This window comes from Xenia sp. Carnegie-2017, unplaced genomic scaffold, assembly GCF_021976095.1.
Source record: "Xenia sp. Carnegie-2017 unplaced genomic scaffold, XeniaSp_v1 HiC_scaffold_23, whole genome shotgun sequence".
In the NCBI taxonomy this organism is placed as follows: domain Eukaryota; kingdom Metazoa; phylum Cnidaria; class Anthozoa; order Malacalcyonacea; family Xeniidae; genus Xenia; species Xenia sp. Carnegie-2017.
Genome location: NW_025813486.1, coordinates 20,040,867 through 20,057,521, shown reverse-complemented (window position 1 = coordinate 20,057,521; position 16,655 = coordinate 20,040,867). Strand labels below are relative to the sequence as shown.

At 35.9% G+C, this 16,655-nt stretch overlaps 2 protein-coding genes and 1 long non-coding RNA gene across 3 annotated transcripts; 2 read left to right on the top strand and 1 right to left on the bottom strand.

The window, feature by feature from the left end:
* Window positions 1-199: 199 nt before the first annotated feature.
* On the bottom strand, window positions 200-5,547 carry LOC124448466 (60S ribosomal protein L3-like). The gene is given in 9 exon segments (XM_046999483.1): window positions 200-414; window positions 668-763; window positions 1,269-1,531; window positions 1,959-2,145; window positions 2,304-2,416; window positions 2,419-2,438; window positions 3,192-3,360; window positions 4,600-4,792; window positions 5,503-5,547. Coding segments are annotated over 9 exon segments (1,212 nt in total). The 5' UTR covers window positions 5,506-5,547; the 3' UTR covers window positions 200-246.
* Window positions 5,548-6,369: 822 nt separating this feature from the next.
* LOC124448467 lies at window positions 6,370-7,347 on the top strand. The gene is made up of 3 exons (XR_006949070.1): window positions 6,370-6,425; window positions 6,724-6,857; window positions 7,316-7,347. It is a non-coding gene; the product is annotated as an uncharacterized LOC124448467 (long non-coding RNA).
* Window positions 7,348-8,982: 1,635 nt separating this feature from the next.
* Window positions 8,983-11,639, top strand: LOC124449329 (von Willebrand factor-like). Its single transcript, XM_047000262.1, has 6 exons — window positions 8,983-8,995; window positions 9,156-9,425; window positions 9,517-10,035; window positions 10,192-10,435; window positions 10,670-10,942; window positions 11,177-11,639. Exons 1-6 carry the CDS (start codon window positions 8,983-8,985, stop codon window positions 11,637-11,639), a joined length of 1,782 nt encoding a protein of 593 aa, XP_046856218.1.
* The last annotated feature ends 5,016 nt before the right edge of the window (window positions 11,640-16,655 follow it).

Below are 16,655 nucleotides of genomic sequence, written 5' to 3'. Positions count from 1 at the left end.
TCTCCAATGCCTGAAAGATTGATAGCTACAGGGATTGAGTGGCGGTGAATTATACTGAAGGTTCGAGATCTTGTGAAAGCCACATGATTTTCATGATATTGAATTTAAGTAGCGATTGCTTAGATCTTACATAGGGCTGTTTGTAAACAATTTCTACTAATTTACCTCGAAGCATCTCAAAATATAAACGAGAACAATATGAGCTTTCAAACAATTTATTTTTTGTGAAGAGAACTATCATCAGTCTTAAACTTCGACAGCTTCTTCACGTTCCTTGTCCTTCTTCAACAGACCCATGAAAGCCTTCTTTTCTTCTTCAGTCTGGAAGCGACCATGACCAAACTTAGAGGAAGTGTCAATGAGTTTTAGATTAATCTCCTCAGTTGCTTTACGACTTGTCTGCACAAGTAGTGACTATAAACAATCATGTACAGTTGATTAATTCATTGACCTCATCAATAAATAAAATAAAGCTACTTATTCTGGCTATTTCTAGCATTGAGCAAGCAAGGGAAAGTATTTTACTGATTTCCTTCCCGCATTTGGGAATGTGCAACCATCTGAATGTGATGTTGTTTACAATCAGTCTGACTCCCCCCCCCCGTATTGAAAGCATAGCAAATGTAATGATCCTTTGATTTAAGACAACAGATTGTTTTACACAAACCTTCCTTAGTGTTAACACACGCTTTTTTGGACCAACAACACATCCTTTCAACATCAAAAAGTCTTCATTTACTTCACCATAATGTGGGAAGCCACCCTAATAGTATCAATTTGACATTTAGCACGAAATAGTCGAACGAAGTCAACATTCACATACACTAGAACATGGGTCTCCAAAGTTTACAGCCATAGGGCCACATGAACTTTCATCCAGCATGTTGAGGGTCGACGAACCGTACACCGCTGGTCAAAGAGCGAGTATTTTAATAAAACGAAGTACATAACACAAGCTTTATTAGTTAAGAAAATATCTCCTTTCTTAGCTCAAAAACATTTGACAGCACTTTTCCACAACTTAGCCATCTTACTGCAGTTTAATATGGATTCTATCTCAGTAGGAAGTTGGGACAAATATTGACGTAAGCCACTCTTGCTAGTTGGTTTGCGTCATAACGTGAACTTTCTGCACAAAGTTTATTTTGTTTAATAATATTATTTTTTTCCTTAAGTGTGTCAGCGGGCCGCATTTGGCCCGCGGGCCGTAGTTTGGAGACCCCTGCACTAGAAGATACGCAATCTTGTAGAAACATAGTGCAACTCACCATTGGTGTAATGCTCTTGTCAGAAATATCAAATGGAGTGGCAGCATTGTTCTTTATCACCTTACCATCTTTGGTATGAATACCAGCACCAACACGATAAATCTTTTTATTCATTTCAGTCCTATGATGGTAACCACATTGACCAGCACGAGCCACAGCAAATGAAACTCTTGCTGGATGCCATGCTCCAATACAAGCTACTTTTCTTAAACCTTTATGGGTTTTACGAGGCAATTTCTTGGTACCCCAACGGTATGTGACACCTTAGGGAAAAAGAGAGATCAAAAGCTAGCGCGATAAACAATAAACTACTAGTAACTACTTCCTAATAATAAACTTTAATCTACTAGTAAACCACTAACTACTAGTAAGCTGCTTAGTACCAGTAAACTACTATCCACCATTGAGCTACAATCCACCAGTAAACTACTATCCACCATTGAGCTAAAATCCACCAGTAAACTACAATCCACCAGTAAACTACTTTCCACCAATAAACTACTATCCACCATTGAGCTACAATGCACCTGTAAACTACACTCCACCAGTGAACTACAATTCACCAGTAAACTACTATCCAACAGTGAACTACAAACTACCAGTAAGCTAACAACTACTGGTAAGGTACTAACTACAAGTGCACTACTACTACACCACTAGAAACCAACAGTAAGTTATGTACTATCAGACCTTTAAAGCCTTTTCCTTTTGTAACACCAATCACATCAATCATTTCATCTTTGCTGAAAACCTTGGAGACTGGTGCTGGATTTTCCAATCTTTCCTTGGCCCAGTCCACTTTCTCAGCAATATCACCTCCATTCACCTGAATCTCCATTACGTGAGCTTTCTTTTGACGCAATTTGATCAGTTTTTGCTGAAGGAAAAATTTTCAAAATATCAACTTTGTAGCACTTGGTTGGAGGCATTCAATCTCATCAACAATTAGGAAATCTCTAATCTCGAATCAAAAAATATTTTTTGACAAAATATCTTCTTTTAAAGTCTCAATGTCTTGAATTTATAAAGAAATACCTGGGTATGTGCTATGACACGAATCACTTTACAATACTTTTTCATTCGTTCCAGATCCTTATCAATGCTTTCTTTGCCTTCGTCATCACCCCATTTACGACATGCTTTGGTGACGCTTTCTTCTTTGAGCGACACCTTAGGAAGTGGCAGGGCAACCATTCTATTACTTGCAAAAGGAAATGCTTGGATCTCATCGGGAAATAACCCTGAGAGGAGATCCAATGCTTAAGGGACGAGTCGATCAGCAATGGACATTTGTAATTAGAGTTTTTTGAGCGATATGTTTAAAGGCCTGTTCATACGAGCCTGGTTGTCTAGACATCTTGCCTACCTATGATCTTGCTTTGCAATACATTTACTATTAATATTTATGTCATGTTCATATGAGAAAGCAGGCTGGCCCAGTTGCTAAGATCTTGGCTGTACGAGACAAGATCATAGGTAGCCGGGATGATTCTCATATGAAAGCAAGGTAATGTTTGGCTCGCTCATTGAGATGTCTTGCTAACCAGTCTCATATGAACAGGCCTTAAGTTCGCAAAGTTTTTTGATAGAGCAAACAACATGTTTGTAAATTTAGATCATCCAGGTTGGTATAGTCCTGACAAGGACTGTTTTTGTTGTTGTTGACTGACGTTTCGACAACTATAGCGGAAGTCATCTTCAGAGTCATATGAGGAGTAAACGTCAGGTTAGCCGTAACCTGAAGACGACTACAGCTAAGGTTGTCGAAACGTCAGTCAACAACAACAAAAACAGTCCTTCTCAGGACTATACCAACCTGGACGATGTACATTTACAAACATGTAATGATACTCCCGTGTTCAAACCATTTACTTTAGTGCAAACAACCATGTTAGCCTAGTTTCAACAGTCCTTTATACTTACCAGTTCTTATAGAAACGTCTGCGACATTCTTCACTCAAATGCTCAGCCCATACTGTTGTCAACGGGCGGAGGCCATGGGGAGTTTCAATGTATCCCACAATGCCCACAATTATCATGGGTGGTGTTTCCACAATTGTAACAGCTTCGACAACTTCCTTCTTGTGAATTTCTAGGATTTTGAAAAATTCACACTATCAAGAAAAAGTATCATTTTCCACCAAATGAGAAACAAAAACAGTGAAAAATGTTTTCTCAAACACCCTTGGGAGCCCGATTGTGAATCAGCGTGGCAGGTGATGTAAGTTATATAAGCATATTTTGATGTGGTATCCACGCAGCTTGACTATAGTCTTGCCGAATGGAGCACTAAATACATAAGACAGTCAAGATTTAAGACTGTTCAGTCTAAGCTATTCTAGGTAGCAAGGCCTTTTTAAGCGATGTAATAGAAGCTATATTAGTTGTTTTGATGAGTCATAAATGTCAAGCTTGCTACAGATTGGCTGCAACAGCTGCCAGTTGTGTGTGAGAAATAATATTTGTGGGCCGTTCTCACATAATCATGTTTGACATTCACGAAGTAATTCTGTTGTTAGCTTCAGCCATTGACAATAATTAAGTCGTTACAAAGTATAGGATAGTAATTGTGTCTTGGGGCAGTTTTATCTAGATATGTACGCTGTTATAGTCTTCCACTGTTCTGCTTGGGGATACAAAGACAAACTTGCTAAGTTCTTATAACAAGGGCCTAACTCTGTTAACTTTGATAAGGCAATGGAATAGAATAAAAAAGACATGAAAAAATACAACCAACAATCCTATTTGTAGGCTGTTGCGGTATATTGAAATATCGATAAATATCAGGGTTTTTTTAATATCAGTGTATCGACATTGGTTTTTTCGGTATATCGAAGTATACATATACAAAAATATCAAAAAAATTAACAAAATATTCGGTGTTATGATATATTTAGTTTTTATAGATAATTTTTAATGGTTTTTTAGTGGTTCTATAGCGGTTTTTAAATGGTTTTGTATACTATTATACAATCTTGACCCAATCTTACATGCACGGTAATTGTTGGCTAAGTTTTAACAATTTGATTTGACTCATAAACAGTACTAGGCAATTTTTTGCTAAGTTTCAATTTGATCTAGTTATGAGTCATCACCAACAACACTATATATAATGAAAAAAATATCCGAAAAAATATCGATATTTTTTTTTGATACATTGATATCGGTTTTTTCTTCATACCGCGGCAGCCTACCTAATTTAAACAGAAATGAACATAATAACATAAACCAACACATTCAAGTAGCTTTGAAATGTTTCCATAAAAACTCAAAATATATCAGAGAATTGCACTTATTAATAATATTAATGATTCACTTATTAAATACATACTAGAACCAGGTCTGTTAACTTCACGTAACACATGTGTCATTCCAGCCTTGAAGCCCATGAATGCTGTCAGATGAGGTGGTGCGGACTTGTCATCCTTGGGAAAGGACTTGACCTTACCACGATGACGTTTGCATCGCTTACGAGGCAAGAAACCTTTGGAACCATGACGAGGGGCAGAAAACTTTCTGTGAGACTAGAAAGTTGATATGTTATTTATATTAAAATGGCAGTTGATAGAAAACTTTAAACAATGAATTTCACTAATAAGCAAAATTGGGTATAATATTTCGGAAAAATATTATAGAAGTGGAAGGGGGGCAGGCAAAAATATATCATTGGGAGGGCCAAAAAGGGGGAGTGGGTTCCAATCTGGAACTGAACTGAAGGCTACATTTTCAGCAAAAAAGTCAAAAGACTACTGAATATAGATTTAGGCATTTTGATACTTGAGTATTTAGAGCGAATAAACAATATTGTACAGGGAAAATACTGTAAGGAACAGTGATAAGGAATGACGGACGGCCATGTTGTGTGTGAATCGATAATGGATTTTGAAGTCGAAGACAACTGCAAACAGCCAAAAAACCAAAAACATAAAATGTGTAACAGAAAGAGCATCACTTCAGCCAAATACAAACTATGATAAGGGGATTTTGATACGTTTCCGCAGAAATGGGGGAAACATAGTTGCCGAGTACGCGACTCTGTGATAACCTCGGATGTAAATTAGAAATGGATACTTGTGTGTCATGAATGTATTATACGTTTAAATGGAGTTAAAAAAAGAAAATATTAACAAAACCTTGAGGTAAAAAAGGTTATATTAAAGTATCTGTTAAAAGATATTTGCGATGGACTGTTCCTTCGCATAAAAATGAACGATTTTAAGCGCATGAAACTCACCATCCTTGCTTTCACAAAATTCACCAAAAGAGAACGTTCGGAGGTGACCACGATCTTTTTGGTCAGTAAACATAACTGGCTAAATTTTAGTTGATTTTAGTGTAGTAATTTCATATGAGTAACCAATCAGCGTCCTCAGTTTGGCATTCAATATGGACGATCAATTTATTTGTATAAAGTTTTTACCAACTTTCGCTTTTTTAGTAATAAACTTTATTGCACCATCAGTAAACCTCTCTTTTCACCTTATAGGCCGCAGTCAATTGACTAAGTAAGCTCCTTGACGCAGTCAATTGACTAAGTTCGTTCATATATTTTCCTGCGAATATTTTTTTGCAACTACAAAATTATTTATGAACAATCAATTATTTATGTTTTATTATTATTTATGTTTGTTGATGAATTTGAATGGTTAAAAGAAAAAAAAATTGAGAACGGGCGGACTTTAAAAAAATATTAAGATTGACTAAAAATTATTTAAAAAACTTAAAACAAAGCTGTCTTCATTTATTATCTGGAGCTTGGTGGATATCTGCCATACATGAGGAAGTAAAGTACAACATTGACGAAAAATATCATAATCATTCATAAAGTTCTATTGTTTATCGACTGACATGGTGAATGCCTTTTGATTGCATACTATTAACACCATATTTTCCCTTGAGAAATACATGAAAAGAAAGAATAAGTTGGCAACACAAAATTGTAATGTTTTTTCTATTGTTAATTAATTCATGATATTCACTAATACGTATAGCAAACCTATATAAAGAATTGCCAACACCCTTGCAGTTAGTTCGCTATCGAATTCGAAGACGCAAGATGATTCTAAAGCGCCGAAATTTGATTGTGCAAGTCTTTGCGTGGCTTGCATTCTTTACTTGCGTTCTAGCTACAGATGAAAACCTAAATACATTACAGGAGTAAGTAAACGGCACTCAGTGTGTGCTAACTTTGGGCAGTGCAACATGATTTAGGATGTATAGTTATAAGCATATTCTCTTAGAGTTTCTTTCCTAGCTAAACCGTGTTTGCTTTTGCGCCTCTTTGACTAAACTTAAGTATATTCACAAAGTGAAAATTATGAGTGAAATTCTCTTCTGTTTCAACAAAAAATTGATTTCTTATGTCGTTCATAAGTTTCATAAATGCTTTTAGTTTACTATTGTCTGTGATCAGTTGAAGTTTTACTACGAACGAATTTGTACTGTGTTTTTTAAGTCTTCAAGATCTAGAGCTGATGGACAGCGAAATAAGATCACCTTATGATTTCAACGACGAAGAAGATATAATTACCGAAGACGAAAACGATTACTCCTTCATTAACAAACGAGACTACGTTCCAAAACCGTCCGGTGAGTAAACTTTTCTCGTTAATCGAGCTTTCCACATGAGGTAGAACAATTAAAAAATTTCCGTAACTGCGTAAAAGCACTATTGAAAATGCGCATTTAATATATACGACAAGTTTTTAAAATAAACATGTTTCAACATCTTATGATGCCACCTTCAGTATCTAAGGGTGAATATAATCAAGGAATTATATTCCATAAGTAATTAAAGAAAGCGAAGCCTTAAGACAAACTCGCTACTTGCATTGCTATCTAGTGCAAATTATGTTTTAAAGAAAATTTCCAGTTGTGTTATTGATAAGACTGTCACTATTTTAAATGCAAGCCTTCAAGTAATTATCATTATGTTGTTTACCGTTGTGAACCATGTTGGTATTCATGTCTACAGAATTGTCAAAATAACCGATTAACCATTTGCATTAAACACAATATTAACATTAAAATTTATGTTCACTGACTAGATTTGTGTTATACTTGGGGCAATTACCATTTCAAAACATTTGATGGTCAATATTTCTACTATCCTGGACGTTGTACATATGCGCTTGCTGCCGATTGTAAAGACAATACCTTCGCCGTCCATATTTCAAACGCTCCTAACTGTCATAAAGGTCCTAGATGTCACCGACGAGTTTTTATTTATCTCAATGATGGTAACATCAAGGTAATATAATTCAAGTTCCTTTTCTGTTGATGACTACAATTTCCTGTAGAGAATGTTTCTTTTGAGACTTGATGAAATCACGGTTTAAACGATAAATGGCTCATCGCCTAGCAAGGCGACCATGTCACAATTTTAACATGTGCATTTTCTAAGTTTCACTTAAAAATTTAACAAACTTAAAATTGAAAAATTTAATAAACTCGAGAAAGTTACGAAGATACCACAGAGCTTTCTTTAACTCGGTATGTAAATCATTAACGTCCTCATGCGAAGTAAAATACCATGACCAAGAAAAAAGTTATCCCAAAATAAAAAACCCTAACCAACTAAAAATGTCGCATGATTTCGCTTGAGCTTTGACTTCCTTAATTTTTTAAGATTGAACTTTATGAAGACGAACGCGTCCTTGTAAATGGGAAACTTGTGAAACCACCTCACGTTATCAACAAAATAGTCGTCGACAAAATTGCAAATTACATCGTTGTTCACGGTTTTCCTGGTCTTAACATTCGCTGGGATGGTCAGAAAAGCGTTTATGTTCAACTTTCGTCAGATTATAATGGCAAAACATGTGGTTTGTGCGGTAACTTTAACAATCATCCGCTAGATGACTACAAAAAGTTATCAGGTCAACTGGCGAAGTCCGTTGTCGAATTTGCTAACAGTTATAAGATGGTCAACTTAAATGAAACTTGTGCGGACGTACTTGAAAGCAATGAGCCTATATGCAGCAAACTAAACCAAAACCATTCTTTCAAATATGCCCTCAAGAGCTGCAAAGCTTTATACTCAAAATATTTAGTAAATGTCACTCGGTTGTTAAACCAACAATTTATAAAAAGATGTGCTTATACGATGCTTGCACGTACATTGCCGAGAAGATGAACTGGACAAACTGCGATGTACTGACACAGTATTCAAGGACTTGCTCAAGAAATGGAATTAATTTATCTTGGCGAAAGAAATTGAATTGTGGTATGTTTGGCACAGCTTATATAACGTACTTCGGTGTAGCGTGCTCGTTCATCACAGCTTTAAAAGAAAGGAACTTTGTATATTTTAGCAAAAAGATATCATAAAGTTATAGCCCATCAAAACGTTCAATTTCCTAAATATTATTCCTATCATTTCAGAGGTGTCCTGTCCAGCTACAATGAATTTCAGCGAGTGCGAAACAGCTTGCCCAAGAACTTGTACTCATAAAGATGTAAATTACCTTTGTGATACGAACTGTATTGATGGTTGCACATGTCCAAATGGTACCCTTTATAATGGAACGAAATGTGTTGCAGAGAAATTTTGTCCATGTGAACATCACAGGAAGTTGTTTCCAGCTGGATCAACAATTATGAATGATTGCAACGAATGGTTTGTTTAATTAATAAATTTCACGTTCCACTAAAATTTAACCATTCTGACAAAATTAAACTCATGTTATAGTGAATGTGTTGGAGGTTTATGGTCATGTACAAACAAGGTTTGTCCAGGTCAGTATTGTCCTGTTTTATAACAAAATTTAAGTATTAAAACCCCGGGAAGTTCTTTCAAATCTTTTTGCAGTAGTAGATGAGAGAAATGTTATGATACACATTGATTTCATTTTTGGCTTTTAAAACGATATCTGTTTTATTTATAAGGTACATGCTCAGCAACTGGTGATCCTCACTATAGAACCTTCGATAGTAAAACGTATTCATTTATGGGTCATTGTCGTTATATTTTTGCTCGAGACTGTCGTTCAAACAACTTTTCAATCGAAGTACAAAATACTCCATGTGGTACCGGTGGCACAGTCACTTGTACCAAAACAGTTTATCTCTACATTAATGAGTCAAGCATAGTTTTCTTGAGAGGTGGAGCTGTAGAACTAAATGGTCAAGAAATTTCACTGCCATATTTTGCACCAGGTAACTCACAGACATGCGCAGACATCTTCGTGTGCATTACAAATTTTAGTACGTCTTTCAATTATTAATGTTTATAATCATTTATACCAAGGCATTGCAATCACCCGCATCGCGTTCGGAATGCTCCGACTTCGATCCAATATCGGTTTGGACGTGCAATGGGACACATTTACGCGTTTGTATGTAACTGTTCAACCACAGTATGCAAACAGTACTTGTGGCCTTTGTGGTAACTATAATGGCAACCAGGGAGATGATTTCATGAACAATGATGGTGCCATTGAGACAAATGTTGTAGCATTTGGAAACTCTTGGGTAGCTCGATGGTGCAATAAAACAGCGACTTCAATGGTGGACACGTGTGAGATAATGGTACAACGTTTTTCAATCGCAGAGTCAAAATGCAAGGTTCTAAAGCAAAAACCGTTCAGGGTGTGCCACCAGAGTGTTGATCCTGAAGATCAGTATATTCAAAACTGCAAATTTGACCTTTGTGGATGTCGAGATGGTACCCAATGTTACTGTGATGCTATTGCAGATTACGCCCATGCGTGTTTACGATATGGTCACGTGATAAACTGGAGAAATACGGGCCTTTTGCCAGAGTGTGGTAGGTGTTTACGAACATTAAATAAATAAGCAAACATAGAAAAAAATTTAATAATTTAAAAATATATGCCGAGGGAACCTATTGCTTAAAAATGTAACGCCTTTTTTGTGTATATGTTTAAATATTTCACGCCATATTTAAACTATCTATTTGAAGATGTCAAATGCGACAACAGTGAACAAAAATATCAACATTGCGGTACTTCATGTACGGGAACGTGTCGTGAACTTCAATTAAATGAACGATGTATCGAAGTTTGCTCTCCTGGCTGTCATTGTCCTAATGGTACCGCTTTAAATGACCAGAAAAAATGTGTCGCTGTATCAGAATGTCCATGTCATTATGAGAATAAATATTACCATCCTGGTGAATCCTATTGGCCTGACAGATGCACTAAATGGTAACTATAGATATTACATCATGCAGCACGAAGTTGTATAAAAGACATGTCGTTTTTCACTGGCTAACTGTCGCAACTTACTGTCAAATTTCCTCCATCCTTCTTACAAACTCAGTGTATGATTTTGATTTTCGTAATCATTTTATACTAACTCTTACTCTTTAAATGAAATAAGAGAAAACAGAGTATAAATAGCGTTTATCTGAAAGTTTTATTTGTTCTTCTTCTCTTTAGCACATGTTCAAATGGAAAAGTTCAATGTAAAAATGAAACATGTCAAGTCAAGTGTTCTTCTGGTCGTGCATGGTCGCAATGTGCTCAATGTGAGAAAACTTGTGGAAATGTTCACATGAAATGTCTGAACAAACAGTGTGAGGAAGGTTGTCTTTGTCCTCATTCACTCGTTTTTAATGGCACTCAGTGTGTTAACGTCTCCGAATGTCCGTGTCACTACAATAACCTCAAATACTCGCATGGCCAAACCATACATACTGACTGCAACACATGGTAAGTGAAAAGATGCATAAGTTAGGCGTAGTTTAACTCGACTGTTAAATGTGAACAATTCAATTTGTTACTAAATTCAACATCTTAAGCTTAAGTTATTATTCTAAATATAGTTCGCTTCGTGTTTAATTTCACTTCCATTTTATTTGTGTTTAGCTATAACACCCTTAAATTTTTCCACTAAAAAGCTTCCTTCTCTGAAGTACATTTCCGTTTGTAAACATTACGTTTTAGCGTTTGCAGCGATAACAAATGGATATGCACAAAGAAAAAATGTCCCAGAGTTTGTTCGGCCGTAGGTGATCCTCATTACAAAACGTTTGATGGTAAAAAGTACGATTTTCAAGGTTCCTGTCGATACATTTTATCTGAAGATTACTGCGGAAAAAAATGGGGGAAATATCGCATTGAAATTCAAAATGTTCCTTGTGGAACAAGTGGTGTTACATGTACAAAAGCTCCAATAGTTACAATCAATAATACCGTCATTACTTTTTACAAACACAAAAAGCCCAGAATTAACACCTTACCTGGTGCTATAAATTCTCATCTCAATGGTGGATACAAGATATATCACAGTTGGTTCTTCACCGTTTTGACAACCGATTTTGGCCTTGTTGTGGAATGGGATTACGGAACTAGAGTTTATGTGAATTTGTTACCGACCTATCAAGGTAAAATGTGTAATCCTCTTTAAACGAAATGTCTAAAGTTAATGAAACAAATTTTAACCCATTATAAAACTGGTAAAGTTCATGGAACAATACTGGAATAACGTCTAAATTTGATTTTCTGTAATTTTTCAGGAAATCCTTGTGGATTGTGTGGTAATATAAACAACAATCAAAAAGACGATTTTCTTACTCCGCAAAATCTCCCCGAGCAGTTGGCAAACGATTTTGGCGACTCGTGGAAAGTGGAAAAGTCCTGTCCAGCTACACGTGTGTCCAAACATCCCTGTAAAATACACAAACAAAGAGCTGGTTGGTCGCGGAAGATGTGCGAAATTCTCAAAAAGAAGATTTTCAAACCATGTCATCATAAAGTAGGTGATTTATAAATACTTAAATGTATTTTTGGAATTTTTAAATCTTAAACAACAATCGTTGGTTCAGTCCTTATCACACACTCTTTCTAAAAAATCTTGTATATTTTAGGTCGATGTAGATCCATTCTACAGGGACTGTTATTTCGATTCTTGCGGCTGTGACATTGGTGGTGATTGTGAATGTTTATGTACAGCAATTGCAGCGTACGCTAGGGAATGTAATAGACACGGTATTCATATTAAATGGAGATCACAAAAACTTTGTCGTAAGTATGAATGATAATCATTGGTCGAATTTTTTCATAGCAATGCATAGTATGAATCGCTTCTTTCACACAAAAATCACCCCACACTTTTAGAGTGACAGCGCATTAGGCTTCTGTGATAAGTATAAAATGTGTTCAACCATATTACCAATGTCATATATCATCTGTGTTGTTTCTATCCCAAAGTGTCCCTTTAAAGCTCATTATGTATTTGCTTGTTATCCACATATAAAATACCATTCTTGTATTCATTTTAAGTTTATTTGTCTACTACTACTTTGGGATGGTTGTAAACAGCAACTTTTCCTCTTTTGCTTATAGCTATTCAATGTGAGAACGGTTTGGAATACAAAGCATGCGGGTCCCCATGCCCAAAAACCTGTAAATCGTTATGTGGCCCGCGAATTTTTTGCCCAATACCATGCACGGAAGGATGTCAATGTCCAAATGGTACGGTGCTTCATAAAAAGACTTGCATCAAACCAGAGTTATGTCCGTGTATTGTGAATGGAAATGAACATGAAAATGGCTCCTACGTTATCGTTAATTGTCAACATTGGTATGTTAAAACAATGCAAACAAAGTTTATAACATAACATTCATTTTAAACCAAGACCTACTGATACATCACATTATGGAATGTGACATAGGAAAGAGAATTACACATATTTCCAACATGGGTAATGTTTAAGTGTCTTTTTAATGTCTAAATTATTTTTAGTGTGTGCAGTGAAGGTTGTCTTTCATGCAACGGACCAAAATGTATCTCAACTTCAGGTAAATTTAATCAAATTATCTAGAAGATGAAATCTTAGGTGAAAGTATCTGAACTCATCATTTTGCCATGGTAAAAGAATGTGCTAATAAACAACTTCTTTTTCTCTTAACAGAAATCACTCCTACCACAATGTTTATTGTGAATGGAACAACTTTCAGTCCGCCGTCGACTGCCACTACTATTTATCTTGGTACGACTTCGACAGAAAATATCACTAGAGTTCCTGGCGGTGGTAATACATCTACGACTGAAAGTCCTTCAACCACGCCATTAACTACCGCTCTCACTTGTCCACCTGGATTGGTAATTCAAGCATCTTGCTTTGCATGAACATTCATATTTAGATATACCAGTTTTACTAAGCAATTTTAAATTTTGAGAATTTTGATATTTTCACCAAGTCTATTTTTCAACGTTTTAGATCTATTCAAATTGTGTTTCCTCATCATGTCCTCCTTTCTGTCAATACTTAAACGTGACGTGTACGTTGCCAAGCGATTGTGCAGCAGGTTGCACGTGCGCAAGTGGTTTGGTGTTTAATGGCACACATTGTGTTGAACCATCGGATTGTCCATGTTTATACAAGAGTAACTATTACAGAGCAGGAGAGACGTGGAGAGATGGCTGTAATAGATGCATTTGCTGGAATAATACCGTAATATGTAATCCTATTCAATGTCCCACAATCACTTACTGTCCTACTCACAACTACACGATTATAAGAAAAGATTGTTGTGACGTGTGTGTTCCAGCATGTAACGATTCCCAATTCTATTGTCATATCGGTAAGACATGTATACCACGTGTATGGTCATGTGACGGAATGCGGGATTGTTCTAACAATGAAGATGAAAGTAACTGTACAAAGATATCATCATGCAACGACACTTTAGGTAATACATTGCTACTGAAGTCATTTAGTTGCAAGGCGCGGATAACTGTAATTTTTGCTGTGAATTTCAATCGAGTGACAGACGTTTATTTTGATTGCAGGAGAGGTCCGTGGTTATCCGGATTCGAGTTGGACGATGATTTCAAGCGGTGAGACGTTCTATTGCTTAAGAAATTTCAGCAGGGCCATTCAGCTTCTTGCAAATCTGGCTCATAATTCTACGGTGACAATAATTGGCTCAGAAGTGAAAGGCGCCGTCAATCATCAAAATTTCCAACTCGAGTACAGTACAAATGGATTCAGTTGGAAGACGTACAACAATGGATGGAACCAAACGGTATGCCTGTTATCAATACAACTGTAATAATGACTTTTATATTAATGTATTATTACTAATATGTACCATTAGCATGATATTATATCGTGTTATGCCGCTATTTTAATTTCTAGGAAAAGCACAGCAATCTTTCATTGTTCAAGTTATGGGTTCCTTTTACTGCTCAATACATTAAAATAACTCCTGATAATTTGACTTTATCGGTTTGCTTGCGATATGAGATATTCGGCTGTGCGAACGTCACTGCCACCTCGACCCCCTCTCCAACCATTATTAATTGTCCCAATGGTACGAATGTGACTTGTTCCTGTCCTCAAACTTGTGAAAGTATCGCCAATGGCACTGACAATTGTAATTCATCTGTATGCAACCCAGTATGTGAATGTCCATCGGGATTTTTCCTACACAATAATGGCGAATGTGTAGACATAAGTACATGTCCCTGTTATTATAATGGAACTGTTTACAAAGTAAGTAAACATTTCACTAAAGCAGTTACCTAGAAGTTTTTTTCTTTTGAAAAGCCACTGTGTTTAATGTGGATATTTAATATCGTAACACAATGTTCAAAATAGCAACATCGAAGTTGAATTTTTCTACGAAGTTACAAAATTCCGCTCTCTTGTTTTCTTGTTTTCTAATTAATTTCGTTTTAAACGTAAACATTTATATACTTATCATACATAACCTTATTTTTTATTAGTTTGGTGATGTATTTGTAAGAGAGGAATGTATAAAATGTGTATGTTTATCAAGTAACTTCTCCTGTGAGCGTACATGCAACAAAACATGTCGTCCAGTAAGTTCTCTTTATGAAGTCAATGTTTGCACAATCTCGTTTTACAGTCTTAATATATAGTTTTATCCTTTCAGAACGAAGAACTTGTCAGGGAACCTGGTCAATGCTGTTACTGCGAACAAAGTTAGTAATAGTGTTGCTTCATTATCGATAATATACTAAATGTTAGTACTCATTAACATAGATCAAATTTAACTCCCTTTCCTATACATATGTAGAATGTCGGAACGACATGGTCTACAAACTCTGCAGCAAACCAGTCTCTTGCAGAAACAAAACATTTAATGCAACATGCACAACTGGCTGCCAATGTCCTAATGGAACATTCGACAATGGAACGGATTGTGTTGAGAGAAAAGATTGCTACTGTCTTGTTGATGGAAAAGAGATTAAAGTATGTTGTAGTCCGATGTTTTCAGTCGTGCGATGGTTAAATGATTAAAAGAAAAGTCAACTGCAGTGTTTCTTTTTCTTTCTACAGAGTGGCGAACGTTGGACGGAAGAAAATTGTGTAAACTGTACTTGTATTGATGGAGAAGAAGTTTGTAACAGAACATGTAACATTACAGTCTGTCCTATGGTACGATGTATGAAATATTTCCCCCAGATCCCTGCTAAGTTTATATGCGATAGAAAATATAAAATACTTTGTGAAAGTACTTTATGAAAACAATGTGATGTATTATGTATAAATTTCTTTTTTAGGGTTACCAACTGGTTCAACCACTTGATTCTTGCTGTACTTGCATGTTAATATGTGAGTAATTGCCAAATACTGATCTTAGATGATGAACAGACGATGATATGAGTTAATGTAATGAATTTTTAGCAACAACTAAACCAATTACAACGCCTGTGCCGGGATGTTATGATAACGGAACATTTAGAATGGTAATATAGACGATGCTTCATAATATCAACAATTTAAACATTGACGATGCATAAAACTGCAATGCCTAACTTAACATTAGATTGGCAAAAGTTGGTCAAACGGAATCTGCGAAAATTGTACTTGCGAAAAAAACCTACAAATAAAATGCGTTTCAACAATTTGTTCTTCTGTTTGTCCACAGGTAAAAACGTCCCAGAAGAACTTATCGTGTTGCTATGAATTATACCTTTAAATAGTTTTTCTCCTGTGTTATTTACAAATGCTGACTGACGGCCTTTGTTACAGGGCTGTAAAACAACCAAATCACCAAGAAAATGTTGTAACGAGTGCGGTAAGTCAATCTTGTAATGAATTATGTTCGTCATTGTGTCTGACAAGGTTTTCTCTTCCTAGTTTCGACTTCATACAATGAAACCTGTGAATATAATGGCAACAGTTACAAAGTACGTCTCCGTCAAATTGCTAAGCCTATGTTCTTAAACTAACAATCGACAAACTTTCAAAATTTACTTTTAGGTTGGTCAAACGTGGAAACCAAACGTTTGCAAAAACTGCTCGTGTATTAAAAGGGGAGAAGTCGTTTGCCATATTGAGCAGTGCCAAAAGATGTGCGCTAGGGTAAATATATACGTTTTTATTTTATAGTTGGCAATATTTTGAAATAACGAATAACATATATTTTCTCTTCACAGGGATTTCAT

Excerpts from the sequence above, each read along its gene's own strand:
- LOC124449329 (XM_047000262.1), top strand. Across the intron at positions 10,036-10,191 it reads GGGCCTTTTGCCAGAGTGTG|ATGTCAAATGCGACAACAGT; the intron begins GTAGGTGTTTAC and ends ATCTATTTGAAG. Across the intron at positions 10,943-11,176 it reads CATACTGACTGCAACACATG|CGTTTGCAGCGATAACAAAT; the intron begins GTAAGTGAAAAG and ends ATTACGTTTTAG.